We start from the raw sequence: 17,738 nt of genomic DNA, 5'->3' as shown, positions 1-17,738 counted from the left end.
AATTCCCAGCTTCACATGGAAGATAAACAAAAATGGAAAGAAATCAACAATTAAAGAAAGCCAAGAAAAAATCAGATAAAGGAAACTGTTCAAGACCTGAAAAAAGAAATAGAAACAGTAAAGAAAACACAATCTGAGGGAATGCTGGAAATAGAAAAGCTGGGTAAACAATCAGGAACTACAGATGCAAGTATAACCAAGAGAATTCTGAGATGGAAGACAGACTCTCAGGCATTGAAGATACACTAGGAGAAATCTATTCATCCACCAAAGAAAATTTTAAGTCCAACAAATCCCTAACACAAAATATCCAGGAAATATGGGACACTGTGAAAAGACCAAACTTAAGAATAATAGGTATAGAGGAAGGTAAAGAAACCCACCTCAAAGGTACAGAAAACATATTCAGCAAAATCATAAAAGAAAATTTTCCCAACCTAAAGAAAGACATGCCAATGAAAGTACAAGAAGCTTACAGAACACCAAATAGAATGGACCTCAAAAAAAGTCCCCTCACCACATAATAATCAAAACCCAAGCATACAGAATAAAGAAAGAATATTAAGAGCAGCTAAGGAAAAAGGTCAATTAATATATAAAGGCAAACCTATCAGAATTACACCTGACTTCTCCATGGAAACCCTGAAAGACAGAAGGTCCTGGATAGATATTCTACCAACACTAAGAGACTGCAGATGCCAGCCCAGACTACTATACCCAGCAAAGCTTTCAATAACTATAGATGGTGAAAACAAGATATTTCATGACAAAACCAGATGTAAACAATACATATCCACTAATGCAGCCCTACAGAAGGTTATGGAAGGAAAAATCCAACTCGAGGAAGTGAACTACACTCAGAAAAGCATTACCAAAAGCCAAAAGAAAAAAGGGGAGGAAATCCACACAAAATTCCACCAATGACAACAAATCCAAAGCAAACAAGAAATGAATAATCAATGGTCATTAACATTCCTCATACTCACCTATAAAAAGACACAGGCTAGCAGAATGGATACAAAGACAGAATCCATCCTTCTGCTGCATACAAGAAAAAACACCTCAACTTCAAAGACAGATGGTACCTCAGAGTTAAGGGTTGGGAAAAGATTTTCTAATCAAATGGACCCAAGAAACAAGCTGGTGTAGAATCCTAGTATTTAACAAACTACACTTTAAACTAAAATCAATCAAAAGAGATGAAGGTGGTCTTTTCATATTCATCAAGGAGAAATCCATCAAGATGAATTCTCAATTCTGAACATCTATGCGCCAAATACAAAGGCACCCACATTTGTAAAAGAAGCATTACTAAAACTCAAATCACAAAGAAACAAAGGAATTAATAGAAGTTATGACCCAATTGGGTTTAGCAGACATCGATAGACCATTCCAGCCAAACACAAAAGAATATACATTCTTCTCAGTGCTACCTTAAAAGCGCTTCTCCAATAATGAGATTGATGACTACCTTATATGCCATCCTAGAGCCTTTATCCAGTATCTGATGGAAGCAGAGAAAGACACCTACAGCTAAACACTGAGCTGAACTCTGGAATGCAGTTGCACAGAGGAAGGAGTGATGGGCAAAGGGGTCAAGACCAGGCTGGTGAAACCCTCAGAATCAGCTGACCTGAACAAGGCGGAGCTCATGGACCCCAAACTGATATCTGGGAAACCAACATAAGACTGTTCCAGATCCCCTGAATGAGGATGTCAGTTTGGAGGCCTGGGCAATCTATGGGGCCTCCGGTAGTGCATCAGTATTTATCCCTAGTACACGAATGGACTTTGGGAGCCCACTCTACATAGAGGGATACTCTCTCAGCCTATACATACAAGGGAGGGTCTAGGCCCTGATGCAAATGGTATGACAGACTCTTCATATCCCCCATGGAAGGCCTCACCTTCCCTGGAGAGCAGAAAGGAGTTGGGATGGGGGGGCGGGGGGGAGGAGGAGAGGGAGAGGGAACTGGGATTGACATGTAAAAGAAGCTTGTTTCTAATTTAAAATTGGTCTAATTACAATTATAAAAAGAAATAAATAAAATTTTAAAAAGCTGGATGTGGCCCTGTGCATCTGTAACCCCAGCTCTGTTAGGGGCAGAAACAGGAGAATTGCCAGTGTTTGCTGACTGACAGCCTAGCTCCAGGTTCAGTGAGAAACCCTGTCTCAAGAGAATAAGAATAGAGCAAGACATCCAACATTCTTCTCTGACTTCCATATGGGATAGCATCAGCACACATGTGCATATACCCATGTGCATGCATGTAAACATGCATGCATCAAAAAGACCCTAATATATAAATAGAGATCGAGATATTTTAAACAGATGCCTACCCGCCGATTTGTGAAGGTAGAATAGCATTCCTTCACCAGCACTGTTTTGATCATGTCTGGATCAGTGATAGCCAACACGGGCTGTCGACCCTCATAAAACCTGCATTGGCAAAGCAGAGAGGATTAAACCCAGCCATCTAGATTTACTAGTTAGAGACATGCCCAGAAACTCAGAATCTGATCCAGATGTTATATAACCAACAGCTTAGTTATACAACATGCCGCAACATGAACACCTAGCTGAAGTCTGGGATTCTGACCATGGCTCACTCAAATCTCACAAAATGAAGTGTAATATAGCTCACACAGGGAAGAGGTAAACACAAAATCGCACTACAAAGAAGTCATAATTAGAACTAAACTGGAACATTTGTTAAGCCTGAATGGAGCATACATTAATATCACCCATATACTATTTTTCATAATTTTGCATGATCAAAATATTAGATTACCAAAAAGGATATTAAGTGAATGGAAAATTGAAGTTGAGTAATTTGAGTACAAAAATGGTGACATATCCAGACACTGGACTGAAACTTTCTCAGCCAAATTCAGTCTGTGAATCATGACACTGGGAGACGTATGGGACCTTTGCTAGGAAAAGTCCCAAAAAATCTTCATAATACATCGCTTACACTCAAGATCCTGTAGGCTTTTGTCAACATTTTAAATCTTCCCGGTGGAAGTTGCCATAATACTCACCCCCACATTTTCCCATATTTTTTACCACATTGTACATCAAATTCCCAGAAACCCTGGAAAGAGAAAGAAAATGAGAATCCATAACTATTTTAAATATACTCTTCTTACCTCTAGTTGGGGTACAAGTGATATGAATCTTACAAAATCAAGCTTACTGTCCCTCAATGACATTGAGAGTGACATTCTTTATTTTTGTATTTAACCTTTTATTATTTCACTATTTTTATGTATACATAATGAACTTTATTTTTTATTTAAATTAGAAACAAGCCTGTTTCACGTGGCAATCCCATCTCTCTCTCCTTCCCCTCCTCCCCCATCCCCACCAATCCCCATCCCATCCCCCCTCTGCTCCCCAGGGAGGATGAGGCCCTCCATGGTGGATCCCCAAAGTGAGAGGGGCATTCTTATTCACCGATGTCTGAATGGAAAGGAGATTAAATGCTAGGTGTGTATGAAATGGGAAATGCACAAATCTCACCCTTGGCTGTGAATAATTGCTAACACCATTGCACAGGCTTGGCTACTCACTCTTCACTATCACAGCTAACAACATGTCTCTAAATATTTTGTTTCTCATTCAGTTGAAGAGATGGAGAAGGGACCATATGAACAAGACAGGTAAGACAATGATGGGGAAAACCACAGAGATAGTTGACCCAAGCTAGTGGGAGTTCATGGGCCTGAACTGACAGCTGGGGAACCTGAATGGGACTGAACTAGGACCTCCGAATGTGGGTGACAGTTACATGGCTTAATCTGTTGCGGGGCTGGCAGTAGTACCAGGACCTATCCCAAGTGCATGAACTGGCTTTTTGGAGCCTATTCCCTGTGGTGGGATACCACCAGCTTTGATAGTAGGGAGAGGAGCCTCAAATTGGTATGCCATATTTTGTCAACTCCCCAAGGAAGGCCTTACCCTCTCTGAGGAGTGGATGGGGGTGAGGGAGAAGGGGGTGGAGGGGGAACTGGGATTGGAATGTAAATTGAAAAATATTCAAATAAAAAGTACACAAAAAAGATTTTGCTTCTCTACGCATTATCCCTAAAATTCTCAGACTTTGTGAATTGTTCCTTCCATAGACACAGAAGGAGAATGAAAGCTAAGGGAATGCCAGTGAGATCCATTTAACTCCTTATTCAGCATCTTTTTCATTTATTTCATGACCCCTCCCTTAGAAGACTATTAGAATGATGACACTAGGGGCTGGAGAGATGGCTCAGCAGTTAAGAGCACCGACTGTTCTTCCAGAGGTCCTGAGTTCAATTCCCAGCAACCACATGGTGGCTCACAACCACCTTGAATGAGATTTGGTGCCCTCTGCTGGCATGCAGGCAGAAGACTGTATACATAATAAATAAATAATATTTTTTTAAAAAAAGAATTATGACACTGAAGAAACTTGTGGCCTCTTTTAACTTGGAGCATTTAGTCTCAAGTTGCTGAGAGAGAAGGCAAGTGAATAAAAATGACAATGGGACACACAGGGGAGGCCTAGGCCCTGCCTGGGATTCTAGGACAGACTTTAGAGATTCCCCCATGGAGGGCCTCACTCTCCCTGGGGAGCAGAGGGGGGAATGGGGTGAGGGTTTGGGGGGTTGGTGGGAGGTGGGGGAGGAGGGGAGGGAGAGAGAGCTGGGACTGACATGTGAAGCAAGCTTGTTACTAATTTTTAAAAAATGTTTTAAAAAGTAACTAATAAAAACTGGCAATGGTGGTTGAAGAGATGGCACAGTGATTAAGAGTATTGCCTGCTGTTCCAGAGAACCAGAGTTCAGTTCACAGCACCCACATGCCAGCTGTCTGTAACTCCAGTTCTAAGGGGACACCTTTATGGGTACCCAGCACTCATACACAGACTTGTATGCAGGCAAAATAACCATATGCATGAAAATATTTTTAAAAAATAAAAGAATTTGCCTTAATGGCTCCCTGGCAACATGGGAAAAGGGAAGATGCCACCCTCTACACAGAACACAACAAAGGAAAACACTTTCTCCTCTACACATAACATTGGAAATTAAATATTTGTTCTGAGTCTCTGAAACTTAAAAAGAAAACTTTAGCTAAGTTTTAGTTGTAAATTTTAATTTTGCAAATAAAAATTCCAGAAACATAACTGTCCCCTGCTAAAATCTGCACTGGGGACAAAGGACATTGCCCTTTAGGGATTACAAGTATGAACATCAAGTCCTCAACAGGAATATTAATATGTCAGAGGTCTGAGCTGATCAACTGTGCCAAACTGGATCCTCCAAAAACTTACAGTGAGGCTTTAGAAAAGCTGATCTTGTTTCAGACAGAAACCAAACATGGTTTCTGAAATTCTACCTCAGTTCTGCTCCAGATCTTGCCTTTGTATTGATGAAACTAAGCCAGTCTTGGCAACTATAAAAGGAAAGATAGGGAGTCCAATGTACACTCACCTTCCGGTAAGCAAGAATTGACCCCAAGAAAGGCAAAGGTTTGGGCCCAGGAATTCCCAACTTTTTAAAAAGTCCATGTGAATGGGTTCCATACCTGTGAAGTGAAAGAGAAAACTAGTACATTGGGGTTGTCGTCGAATGTTATAGTGGCTCAGCAATCATGGATACAGACACTATAAATTCAAACAGAGGAGGCAACATGTAGGCAACAAATAACAAAAACTCCAACAGAAATTAATTACTTTTGGTCTTCACTTAATGTGGGAAATTACCAATACGGAGCCAGATAAAAATACAAGGGAATTTAATAGAGAAAAGCCTTACTTACAGAGAGACCTAGCCACCCGGCAGGGCAGCAGTAAGTACAGCAAGCCGAAGATGAAGGCGAAAGCAGACCCCCCCCCATGTGAGCATCCCTCACTCTTAAACCTTCCCTACGTAACCCTGACCACGCCCTTGCAGGTGTGCCTACAGCATCCCCTACATTCACTTCTCTAGAGTTCTCTGTAGGACACTCAAAGACCACAAAGGTTATCTTAAAAGTAAGTAAAATTTGGGGGCTGTAAATCTTAAAGTTGATCATTAATAAGTGTCTGGAGACTTGGGTTTGAGTGCTCATGTGACATCCAATCTGAGTTCTTATATATCATTTTTCACTTCCTTTTATTTAGGAAATTGATTGGATACTAATCAGCTGTCTTTCTAGTGATCTTCAGTGGGAGTCACAACATGCAATTGTGTTTGAGAATTCTCTTGAGAAAAGAGACATATTCTCCACTTCCTCCTAACTCATACCTGATGGTATGCTCTTCCTTATACACCGTACTAAAGGATTTATTTGCATGACCAGACAGACAGGTATATCAAACACTGATGATTTTTCTAAACCTGATAAGCAAGTTTATTTCAAAGCACACATGCTTTGTATGTATGTATTTTATGATATGTATTCATTTATGCATTAGACTCCCATTCCTGACACTATTATAAACAAATGAAATTACTATAAATATATCACAAATATTGAAAGCAACATCCCCACTTTAACCTTTTGAAGAAAGGTCCTGGGATTATTTCAAAGAAATTCTAGGGCTGAATAGAAGGAAATGAAACATTTCAATTAATTGTAAAATGTTATCAAATGGAAAAGATGTTGCCACAATACTTTAAATACTTATATATTTCTTTAAAGAATAAAACCACATCTGAATTTTTCCTTTTCACATCATTATAAATGTCTACCTCTCCTTAGAGTAAAATGGCGATAGACGTCAAATGTGATGTGTGTGTGAGAGAGGGGGCATCTACAACCCATAGACTAATAGGCAGAGAGAGAGAGAGAGAGAGAGAGAGAGAGTACAGTGATTCTCATCCTTCCTAACATTGTGACCCTTTAATACAGTTCCTCATGTGGTGGTGACCCCCAACCATAACATTATTTCATTGCTACTTCATAACTGTAATTTTACTATGGTATTTGGCATACAGGATATCTGGTATGTGATCCCTGAGAAAGGGTCATTGGACATCAAAGAGGTCAAGACCCACAGGTTGAAAATAGCTGCAGTAGAAAGAGCTGAGGATGGTGGTCACATACACTTTGACCTCTAGAACTCAGGATAACATCTCTCCTCCCCTCACTTGTACAGGAATCCCTTCACTGAAAGGAAATACTGGTATGGATGTTTTGACTGATGGTCCCAGTAGAACTTAGAGGGAATAATTTAACATCCTAATTGTTTCAGAATGTCTGCCTTTTGAGGATGTCAGTAGCTCTCATAGCTGGGGAGCTACTGACATCCTCCTTATGCTCCTATTTATACTAGGGGATTTGAAGGGAAAGAATCAAAGTTGGGTCTCCTTTGCTCTAAAGACTCATCACTTACGGGGACAAGAGAGATGGTTCTAGGGGTAAGAGCATTTGTTGCTCTTTTAGAGGTTCTACATAGCGGCTCACAGTCATTTGTATGTAACTTTAGTTCCAAGGGATAAGATGTCATCTACCTACCTCCATGAGCAAGCACACATGTAGTGCACACACATACATGCAGTCAAAACACTCATATAAAATAAAATGACCAAATATAACATTAAAAAGATTCATCACTTAAAAGCAAATAGTTCAACATGTTATAGACAGGGGGATCGAGCTCGGGAAAGATAGACAGCTCCAGGGAACGGTAACAAAACTAGGAATAAATTGAGCCTGTCATACAGCCTGGGGTACACTGGGGAACTGTATAAATGGTCCTAGAGGTGAGACAAGGGATCAGAAACTAGCCACGTGCACGCGGGCAATACTATACATCTCCTGCATCAGAGGGCATGGGTGTAGACAACACAAAATGTACTCCCAGCCCCACAATCCTGAGACATTGCGGAAGAGGCCCCCATCATCCACAGTGACCAGTTATCTGTAATCTGCTTCTGCTGAGCTCTGGTTGGATAACCTGGGGGAAAACTGAGACACAATCAGAGGATACCCCAAGTCTAACCAAGGTCACTTGATCCTCCCATCCACAGAAAGTAGAGTTTAGTAGTAGAGGAATGCTATTTATCTCCTTGGAGGACTTTACATAAGACCAACAGCAACACCTTAGGTCTTAGCATCCCACACTCAAGCAACATCCCCTTCATTTTCTCATTGCATTTTTCCAAACAGGTAGAGGAGAAAATCATCTAATCCCCAAGTCCTGATCAAGGAGAGGAGCCTGGCAGTTTACTCACAGGTAGAGGAGCACCAGGCCAGTAGCCAGGAGCATCCAGGTTTCCATGGAAAAGTTTGGGACCAGGTCCATTGCTGTTTTCTTTAATCAAGTCTCTTTTGCGCTTTATTCTCAGCTGTGTGTGCTGCACCTTGCAGGGCTGAGTCTGATGAGCTCCCTTCCCTGCCCAGCTGTGATTCAAGAAGGCCAACCTACAGTGCTTAAGCAGTGGGAAAGGGGTGGATTTAGCCTTGCAGCCAATGAAAACATTATTGTGCTCCACCCACAGTGACAACAGTCAGGTGCACTCTCTACCTTAGCAGTTAGCATGGCCTACTTTGATCTTTGGATTCATTTGCTAAGAAATATTAACTAAAAATAATGCAACCGGTGATTTCATTATCACTGAATCCAAAGGTTATTGATTCTTATCAGAAATTCAAATGAAATAACATGCTTTAATTCTTCTACAGTAGTCTGTCCTTGTTTGCTTTCTGGTGTTGTGATGAAAAGCACTCTGACCAAAAACAACCCTGGGGGAGGGGTTTGTTTAATATTGCAATTTACAATCCCGAAGTCAGGGCAGAAAGTCAAGGTATAAATCTGGAGACAGGAGCTGAAGCAGAGCCCATGGCTGACTTATTTATTTCCCCCTGGTTCAGAGAGTTTGGAAGATCAAAGTCTCTGGGGCATAAGGGTTCCCCACACATTCACACTCCTTTATAGACTATTTACATAGTGCCTTCTGAGTTTTTGGAGGAGTGTGTGTGTGTGTGTGTGTGTGTGTGTGTGTGTGTGTGTGTGTTCACAACACTTTTTCCACAGCTGGTGGAACTGTTTGGGAAAAATTAGGAAATGTGACCTTGTTGGAGGAAGGATATCACTAGGGGTGGGCTTTGAGGTTTCTAAAGGCCACACCATTCCCAGTTAGCCAACTCTTTCCTTGCCTTGTGCCTTTGGTTCAGATATAAACTCTCGGCTACTGTTCCAGTTCCATGTTCCCTGCCATGGTGATCATGAAATCACCCTCTGAAACCAAGATGCCTTGGCTATGGTGTCTCCTCACAGTAGTAGAACTAATAAAGAGGGGTTTCTGTTTTTCCTCTATCATTGGTTTTCCCATATATCAATCTTGATGCCTCTGAAACCTCCTTCCTTGCTATTCCCCTGTTTGCTTCTACACCCTCTCTTGTATTCCTATCATTGTCAGGAAGATGGATGGACCCAGACATCACCATGTTAAGCAAATAAGTCAGATTCAGAAAGACAAACATTGCATATGGAATCTTTTTAGGTTTTATTTTATTTTCAGTTCCATTGAGTGTGGGTGTACGAGCCCACCCATAGGTGGGTACCTGCAGAAGACAGGAAAGTACCTGGGATCCCCCTAGAGCTGGAGTTACAGACAGTTGTGAGCCATCCAGCATGGATGCTGGGCACCAAATTCCAGCCCTCTGTTAGAGCACAAAGTGCTCTTAACCATTTAGCCATCTCTCTAGGTCCTTCATATGGAATCTTAGAAACCAAAGGCCTAGACAGAGAAGAATGGTTACAAAGGAATAGAAAGGGGACCATGGTAGGGCAACAAGTTTGAGTAATGGGAGGAAATATGACCAAAACATCTTAGGTAAAATTTCAGGCCAAACTCCATTAATATTTTTGTACAATTTATATATACAAATTTTTAAAAGGGAAGCCAAGTAATTTATATTGGGACAGTAGGAAAGCTATCTTGAGAGTGTCTCAGGCATTGGCTGTACCTCACACATCACAGGCTCAATGGTATAAAAATTTAAAGTCAGGGAAACCTGCTCACATAGAGACACCTTGCTGTGTGACAGTTTTCCTGAGAAGATGGAACACAAATAACCTACTAACTCCAGATAAGGAACTGTTGGCAAACCAAATTAACAATTACACCAAAGTCCAGCTTGGCAAACATGCTGGTGTGTTGGGATTACCTGCAGAAATAGAGGTGAGAAGTTGCTTATAGGAACATGGATAGCTCAAAGACATCACCCATAGCCCATCCATCCTAGCATGGACAATAACAAAACAAAAAACAAAAACAAAAAACAAAAAACACTTGAACCCTGCAACTCTCTGTATGTTTTTTCACGCAACTTAATACGTCATGGAATCTCTTCTCCTCAGCATTCCTTAGAGATTACAAAGCTGTGAGAGGAAAAGGCCTTGTATATCTGATCAGCATCAGGGACAGGAACAGTTGATAATGTAAGTACATTGAGCTGAAATCAATCACATGGGTATTAGAAACATACAGTCTTATCAATATGGAATTGCTTATCTTTTTTGTGCCCCTAGCAAGTCAAAGTTCAATCTTTAATAATAGTAATGAAATCCTGAGGCTCAGAAATAAATAAATATAACCATACCTATTGGTCTGTCCCCAGTTTTAATGCAAAAGCCTGGGCTATGGAACCCCATAAGAAGAGGCTGAGCCACCCATCCCCATGTGATAATTAAGGAGCTGTGTATAGGTGAAAGAAACAGAGCGAGATTTAATCACTGAGGCCATTATTATGAATGGATAAAAGAAAAAAATGGATAAAAGGATTCATTGGCTCCTAGTCTGTCTCCTAAGGGTTAACGGGAGCTTTTGGATCTGTGTGTCTGTCTGTCTGTGCAATATATGCATGTGTGTGTGCAGTTGCACCCACCCTTATGAACACATGTGTCTTCTATTGTTTCTACACTTTTGTATATGTTTTTAAATTTTATTACATTTTAAAATCTATTTTGTGGTGTGTGTGTGTGTGTGTGTGTGTGTGTGTGTGTGTGTGTGTGTGTGTGTGTGTGTGTGTGTGTGTGTGTGTCCACACATGTATAGAGTAAAGTGCATTTTATTAAAATATGGTCTCTCAAGGGGAAAGGGTCAAGATCTCCTGAGCAAATTGGGAGTATGGAAGGAGGGGAGAGGGAGCTAGGAGAATGAGAAGGGGAGAAGAGGAGGGGTGAGGAGGACAGGAGGGAGCAGGAAGGTTGAGTTGGGGTAAGAATAGAAGAGAGCAAGATACAAGATACCATAATAGAGGGAGACATTATAGATTTAAAGAGAATTAGGGCACTAGGGAAATGTCTGGAGATCTATAAAGATGACACCAACTAACCATCTAAACAACAGAGGAGAGGCTACTTTAAATGTCCTCCCCTGATAATGAAATTGAAGACTAACTTATATACCATCCTATAGCCTTCATCCAGCAGCTGGTGGAAGTGGAAGCAGACACCCACAGCTAAACACTGAATTGACCTGTAATCCATTTGCAGAGGAGGAGGAGTGATGAGCAAAGGAGTCCAGACCAGGCTGGTGAAACCCACAGAAACAGCTGACCTGAACAAGGCAGAGCTCTTGGTCCCCAGACTGATAGCTGGGAAACCTCTAGCATGAGACTCCTCTAGAGCCCATGAACGTGGGTGTCAGTGAGGAGACCTCAGAAATCTATGGGGCCCCTTGTAGTAGATCAGTACTTATCCCTAGGATAGAAATGGACTTTGGGAGCCCATCCCACCTAGAGGGATACTCCCTGAGCCTAGACACATGGGAACGGGCCTAAGCCTTATCCCAAAGGATTTGACAGACTTGGAAGACACCCCCATGGAAGGACTCACCCTGCCTGGAGAGCAGAAAGGGTATAGGATAGGTAGGGTGTTAGTTGGGGGGGGGCAGGGAAGGAGACGATGGAGAAGGAATTGGAATTGACATATAAAACAATCTCGTTTCTGATTCAAATAAAAAATTCAAAAAATAAAAGATAAATAAAATATGGTCTCTCATAGAACCAACTAAAAAGGGCTCATAGGGACTCACAGAGACTGAAGCAGCAACCACGGAGCCTGCGTGGGCTGTGTTGCTTTCTCTGCCTATATGTTATAGTTGTTTAGTTTAGGGGTTTCATCGGACTCTTAACAGTGAGGATACAGGTTGTCTCTGTATACCAGGTTGTCTCATCCAGCCTTGACATGAAGGTTTGTGCCTAGTCTTATTGTTACTTGTTATGCCCTATGCAGTTGATATTCCTAGAGGCCTGCTCCTTTCTGAAGGGAAACGAAGGAGCAGTAGATCAGGGTGGGGGCAGTGTTGGAGGAATGGAAGGAGGGGAAACTGCAGTTGGGATATATTGTATGAGAGAAGAATAAAAATAAATATCATTGAATGTTTAAAAGAAGATCAGGTCTCTCAATTGATATGTTTCTTTTAATGCATATGTGTGTGTTGCACACACACATGTGCATGTGCACGTGTATGTGTATATCTGTATGTGTGGAGACGCATATGAGGTTATGAAGGTTTGTGTGTATGTGTGCCCAAGGTTGGTGTTGAGCATCTTCTTTGGCCACTCTCCACTTGTTCTAGTTTTACTTCTCTGGCAATAATTAAAAACTCAGACTAAAAGCAACATAGGGGAGGAAAGGATTGTTTGACTTATACTTCCACATCACAGTCAAGTCAGGGCAGGATGTCACTCAGGGAAATAGAGGCAGGTACTGTAGAGGGATGCTCCTTGCTGGCTTGCTCACTGGTTTGCTTGCAGACTCATACTTCATTAGCCTTATACAGCCCAAGACCACATGTATTACAGTAAATCTTTCCGCCAAAAGCCGCCCAAGCCCTACCACCACGTGGGCGGTCTCTGCCAGCCACCTGAGTTCTACCTGCCAAGTGGATGGGCAAAATAATACAGAGACTTATATTAGGTACAAATGCTGCCAATGACTAGGATTTCTCATCTGCTAGCTCAGTCTTAATTATCATATATCTATATATTTTATAAGACTTATCTTCTCAGACACCTTCCATTGGTGTCCTCCCTTGCCGGTGGATCACATGGCAAATCTGGAGAAAGAGCGGAGGGGAAAAGGGACCACTTCCTGCTTGTCCTTCCTTAAATATGAGTCTCCCTGCTATGTTATTTCCTGCCTGGATCACCACTTCTCTACTACATTTCCAGAATCCTCTTTGACTCCTAGTCCCGTCTAACTTGCCCTCATTGGCCAAACAGTACTTTATTCAACAGTCAATAAGATGAACATACACAGAAGTACATTCCCCATCACACATGTCCAAAGAAGGTGCTGCCCACAGTTAGATGAGCTCTGCATCAATTAATAAGAAAACAATCACACATATGTGCCCACAATTCAATAGTATCCGACAACTCTTCCACTGAGGTTTTCTCTTTCACACCTCTCCAGGATGAAAACTAAGGCTAACCTTATATATTGAAGCAGGAGCTGTCAGTTGAACCTGGAGTAAGCCAATGCAGCTAGTCTCACTAGCCAAACAGCTCTAGGCATGCCCTGTCTCTTCCTTCCAGGGAGAGAATTACAGGAGGCCTGCCATGCCCACATGAGTTCTAAGGTTATCAACTCCAGTCATCACACTTGTGCTTAGTGCTTTAACTGCAGAGCCTTCTCCACAGCCCTTGTTGCTTTCTTTAATTGTGCAGATTAATAAGGTTTGCTCTGATACCACAATATATGCATACTTGATCATATCAAGCCTTCCTCCTTCTCCCCCCCCCCGCCAACCCTCTTTGCTCCCATCACCCACTTTACAGTAACTGATAATCCCTCATCTATTTTCAAAGTGATATCACTGAGATCTACAATAACCTCACAAGCTTGGCTCCCAGTGTAACAAAGTTTAGACACAAAGCCTTTGGGAAATGAGGGCTCTGACCTCATCAGTGGATCAGCCTGCCAACAAATCCATAGTTTCACGGACTACTGAGAAGTGATGGAATGTTAGTATGTGTTACTAATTTTGCTACTGCCATCCCCTGCCAGGAAGGTCTGGCTTTGGGAGTTCCTAAAAGTTCAAGTCTGGACATGAAAACAAGAATGGAAAAGTAGTGAAGTATGAAAGTAGTATGTTCAGTATAGTAATGCCAGGAAGAAGCAGAAGGGACACCAACTGTACTCAGTACTGTCTCCCAGGAGCTAACATACAGAAGGAACAGAAGGGGGAATAAAAGGTTGGAGGCAAGAAGCATGACACTCAAGCAGTCTTGGTATTCACAAGTTTTCTCTGTATTGTCCACACACGACTGATAGCAATAAGAAAGCAGTTGTTGCCTGGGGCAGTTTCACCTCTGGTCAAAAATGTTTACTCATCACATCTGCTGTTCTGAGATGAAAGGAGGAGAACCTGACTCACAGAAAAGGGCAAGTCCAAACAGCAAGGTGGAGCAAATTCCTTTAGGATTAGTGTAATGACTAGGTAATTCTGGGCCATGCCCCAGTGATGGGAAGCAGGATGATGTAACCCTGGTGGTTGACAATATGCTCCTTATTGTGACCCTGTAAATCCTGAAAATATCTTTATCACCTTGGTGTATTCAGCCTTGAATAAGGATTATTATTTATCTGAGTGCTTCTTAAGTGATTTTCATGTGTCATGCAGAGTTGACAAGAATCCAACCTGAAACTGAGCTACAACATGAAGACTTAGATAGCAAGCTTTCATCCTCTCACTGAATATCTGTTTACTAGAAGATGCTGTGAGCTGGCTCTTTGGAGCCCATTCCCTACGGTGGGATACCTTGTTCAGCCTTTATACAGGGCGGATGAGCTTGGTCCTGCCTCAACTTGATGTGCCAGGATTGTGTTGACTCCCCATGGGAGGCCTTACCCTTTCTGTGGAGCAGATGGGAAGTAGGAGAGGAAAAATGGGGGGAGGGGAACTGTGATTGGTATGTAAAATGAATAAAAATTAATATAAAAAAGATGCTGTCTCAAAAGCTGGAGGGAATAGATTACAAGGGCCAGTTCTTAAGGGCATATTTTCTTCCATAACTCCTTCTGTGTCTCTTCCTGACTGCCATGAAGTGAGCAGCTATGCTCCACCACACATCCCTAACTCACCACAAACCTGAAAACTACAGATCCAAATGACTATGGACTGAAACCCTGAGAAAATGGCCAAAATGTTTCTTCTCTTGAGCTTTTTCTTCTCGGGTCTCTTAGCAACAGAAAACAGTCTAACACAAACAGCTGAGAGATAAGGTATTTGCTGTCTCTGTACCTAATGCTGTGGTCCACAACCTTTTGGAATTGATTTCTGGTAAATGATTAGAAAATACACCAACTCTTGGAAGATGAACTACAGGATGAAAACTGGGCCAAGACAGAAGTCAAGAAGGAAATTTAAAACTTTTTAGAGTTGAATCAAAGTGAAAATACAACATACCCAAACTTGTGGGACCCAATGGGGCAATTTTAAGAGACAAGTTCCCAGCACTACATCAAAACACTAGAGAGTTCTTGCATCAATAACTTAATGACACACTAGAAAGCTCTAGAAACATAAGAAAAAAATAACACCCAAAAAATAATTGGGAAGAAACAAACTCAGGGCTGATATTAGTAAAATAGTAACAACAAAAAGAAATACAGAGAATACTGTAAAAATCTGCATACCACCAAACTGGAAAACCTAAAAGAAAGGGGTAATTCTTTTTTTCATTTTTTTTAATGTTCTTAATTTAAATAGAATTATATCACTTTCCCCCTCACTTTTCTCTCCCCAACTTCCCTAGCTACCTTCCCTTGAACCCCTGCCATGCCCCGACTCTCAAGTTGATAGCATTTTTCTCTTGTTATATTTATAACATACACAAATTAATAAATACAACCTACTGAGAAGATATAGTTTCAAGGCTGACCACTCTGCACTGGACAACCAATAATGGGGCTCATCATTTACCCACCATGATTGATTGGCATTACCCCAGAGATTCAGAGACAGTTCAACACACATAAACATTATGAACATAATCCACCAAATAAACAGACTAAAAACATGATCATCTCATTAGACGAAGAAAAATCTAATATCTCTTCATAACAAAAGTCCTGGAGAGACTAGTAATACAAGGGACATAATAAATACCATTTACAGCAAGCCCACAGCCAACATCATACTAAACAGAAAGAAACTCAAAGCATTTCTGTGGTAGAAATATACATGGGATTGTGATGAAGAGTTAATTTTATTGGGGAGAAATCACTTACATGAGAAACCGATAACCCAAGGTCAGCGCTCCGAGCATCCAATCTCAGCTGCCCTTCCAGAGCTGACCAGAACCCAGAGAGAGCTCAGGTGTCTGAGCCCCCAAATCTAGTCCTCTCCTCCATCACATCCTCATCTGTGCTACAGGTATGGGTGGGGTGTATATCTCACTACACATTTCCACTAAAATCAGGAACAAGGCAAGAATATCCATTCACCCCATACCTATTGGGTACAGTACTTGAAGTTTTATCTACAGCCCATTGTGGTTTTATCTTAATATTTTCAGGTATGTCATTGGCCTTTATAAGTCTTCTTGGGGCTTGGCTGGCTGACTGGCTGGCTGGCTGGCTGGCTGGTTGATTTTGTTTGGGTGGGTTAATTTTGAGGCTGAAACTCACTATGTACCTGAAGAGGACCATGAAATTCTGATCCTCATGAGTTCAAGGATCACAGACATATACCACTATGCCCAATTCCATGCACTCCTGGAAATCCAGGCCATGATTTTGGGAATGCTAAACAAACACTCTATCAACTGAGTTGCCTTCCGTTTACCTCCTTTAAAAACGTTTTTTTGCCTTGGGTTTGGGTTTTGGTTTTACTTTTTCCTTAGTTCTTTAAGAGCTTCATGGTATGTATGCAATAGTGTCTGTATTATAAAATAGATGGCAAACCAGAAGAATTTGAAGTCAGAAGACTATTCAACACAAGTTACAAGCTTATTATGGAAAACCTAAGAAGGGCCCACACCCATATGCAGGTAATGAGAGTGCTTCTCTAACAAACTAGGGAAGTTTTGTTGGATTAGAAGATTGGGAAGGCTTGGTTCAATCCTATGCTGGTTCCCCAACTGTCAGACTGGGGTCCTTGAGCTCCCATTTGCTTGTGGGTGTCAGTTAGGAGGCCTGGGCAGTCTATGGGGCCTCTGGCAGTGAAACCAGTATTTATCCCTAGTGCATGAATGGACTTTGGGAGCCCATTCTCCATGGAGGGATACTCTCTCAGCCTGGATACACAGGAGAGTGCCTAGGTTCTGCCCCAAATGATATGGCAGACTTTGATGATCCCCTGTGGATGTGGGTGGGATAGAGGAATTGGTGGGGGAATGGGAGGTAGGGAAGGAGAGGGAACTGGGACTGATATGTAAAACAAGATTGTTTCCAATTTAAATTTTAAAAGTCTCAAAAAAAGAAGATTGGGGAGGGAAGGGGACTGTATGTGTGACAGGTGGCCAAGGTTCCTCTTCCTAAAAAAGGGATTGGTTCTTGTGGTTTGCTTGATTTTCAAACACTTGGGATGCTTTGTAGAATACTCTGTGCCATTCCTAGAACCAGAAGTTCAAGTTAAAGGTCCAAGATGGCGGAACAACTATTCTATGGGATAACGGAAATCATATTAGAATAGTAGAGTAACAAGTTATCCATGTTATTTGTGCACTAGTCCAAAGAGCACCTGGAATTTGCTCAGATCAGTTTAAGGTAAATCCTATTCAAGTACATATTCTGAAAAGCTACAACTGTAGTCC

At 41.6% G+C, this 17,738-nt stretch overlaps 1 protein-coding gene across 1 annotated transcript in view; it reads right to left on the bottom strand.

Annotated features, from left to right (window-relative positions):
- LOC100766524 (cytochrome P450 3A9) overlaps positions 1 to 8,268 on the bottom strand; it is a 31,315-nt gene extending 23,047 nt beyond the window's left edge. Inside the window, exons 1-4 of the mRNA XM_027415216.2 lie at positions 8,198 to 8,268; positions 5,471 to 5,564; positions 3,044 to 3,096; positions 2,342 to 2,441 (exon numbers count right to left, since the gene is read on the bottom strand). Coding sequence (XP_027271017.1) covers positions 2,342 to 2,441; positions 3,044 to 3,096; positions 5,471 to 5,564; positions 8,198 to 8,268 — 318 coding nt within the window. The remainder of the gene's footprint in view (positions 1 to 2,341; positions 2,442 to 3,043; positions 3,097 to 5,470; positions 5,565 to 8,197) is intronic.
- Positions 8,269 to 17,738: the final 9,470 nt, after the last annotated feature.

The sequence above is a fragment of the Cricetulus griseus genome, chromosome 4, assembly GCF_003668045.3.
Source record: "Cricetulus griseus strain 17A/GY chromosome 4, alternate assembly CriGri-PICRH-1.0, whole genome shotgun sequence".
NCBI lineage: Eukaryota > Metazoa > Chordata > Mammalia > Rodentia > Cricetidae > Cricetulus > Cricetulus griseus.
Note: the sequence above shows the minus strand (reverse complement) of the source record. Positions and strands in the feature narration are given on the sequence as shown.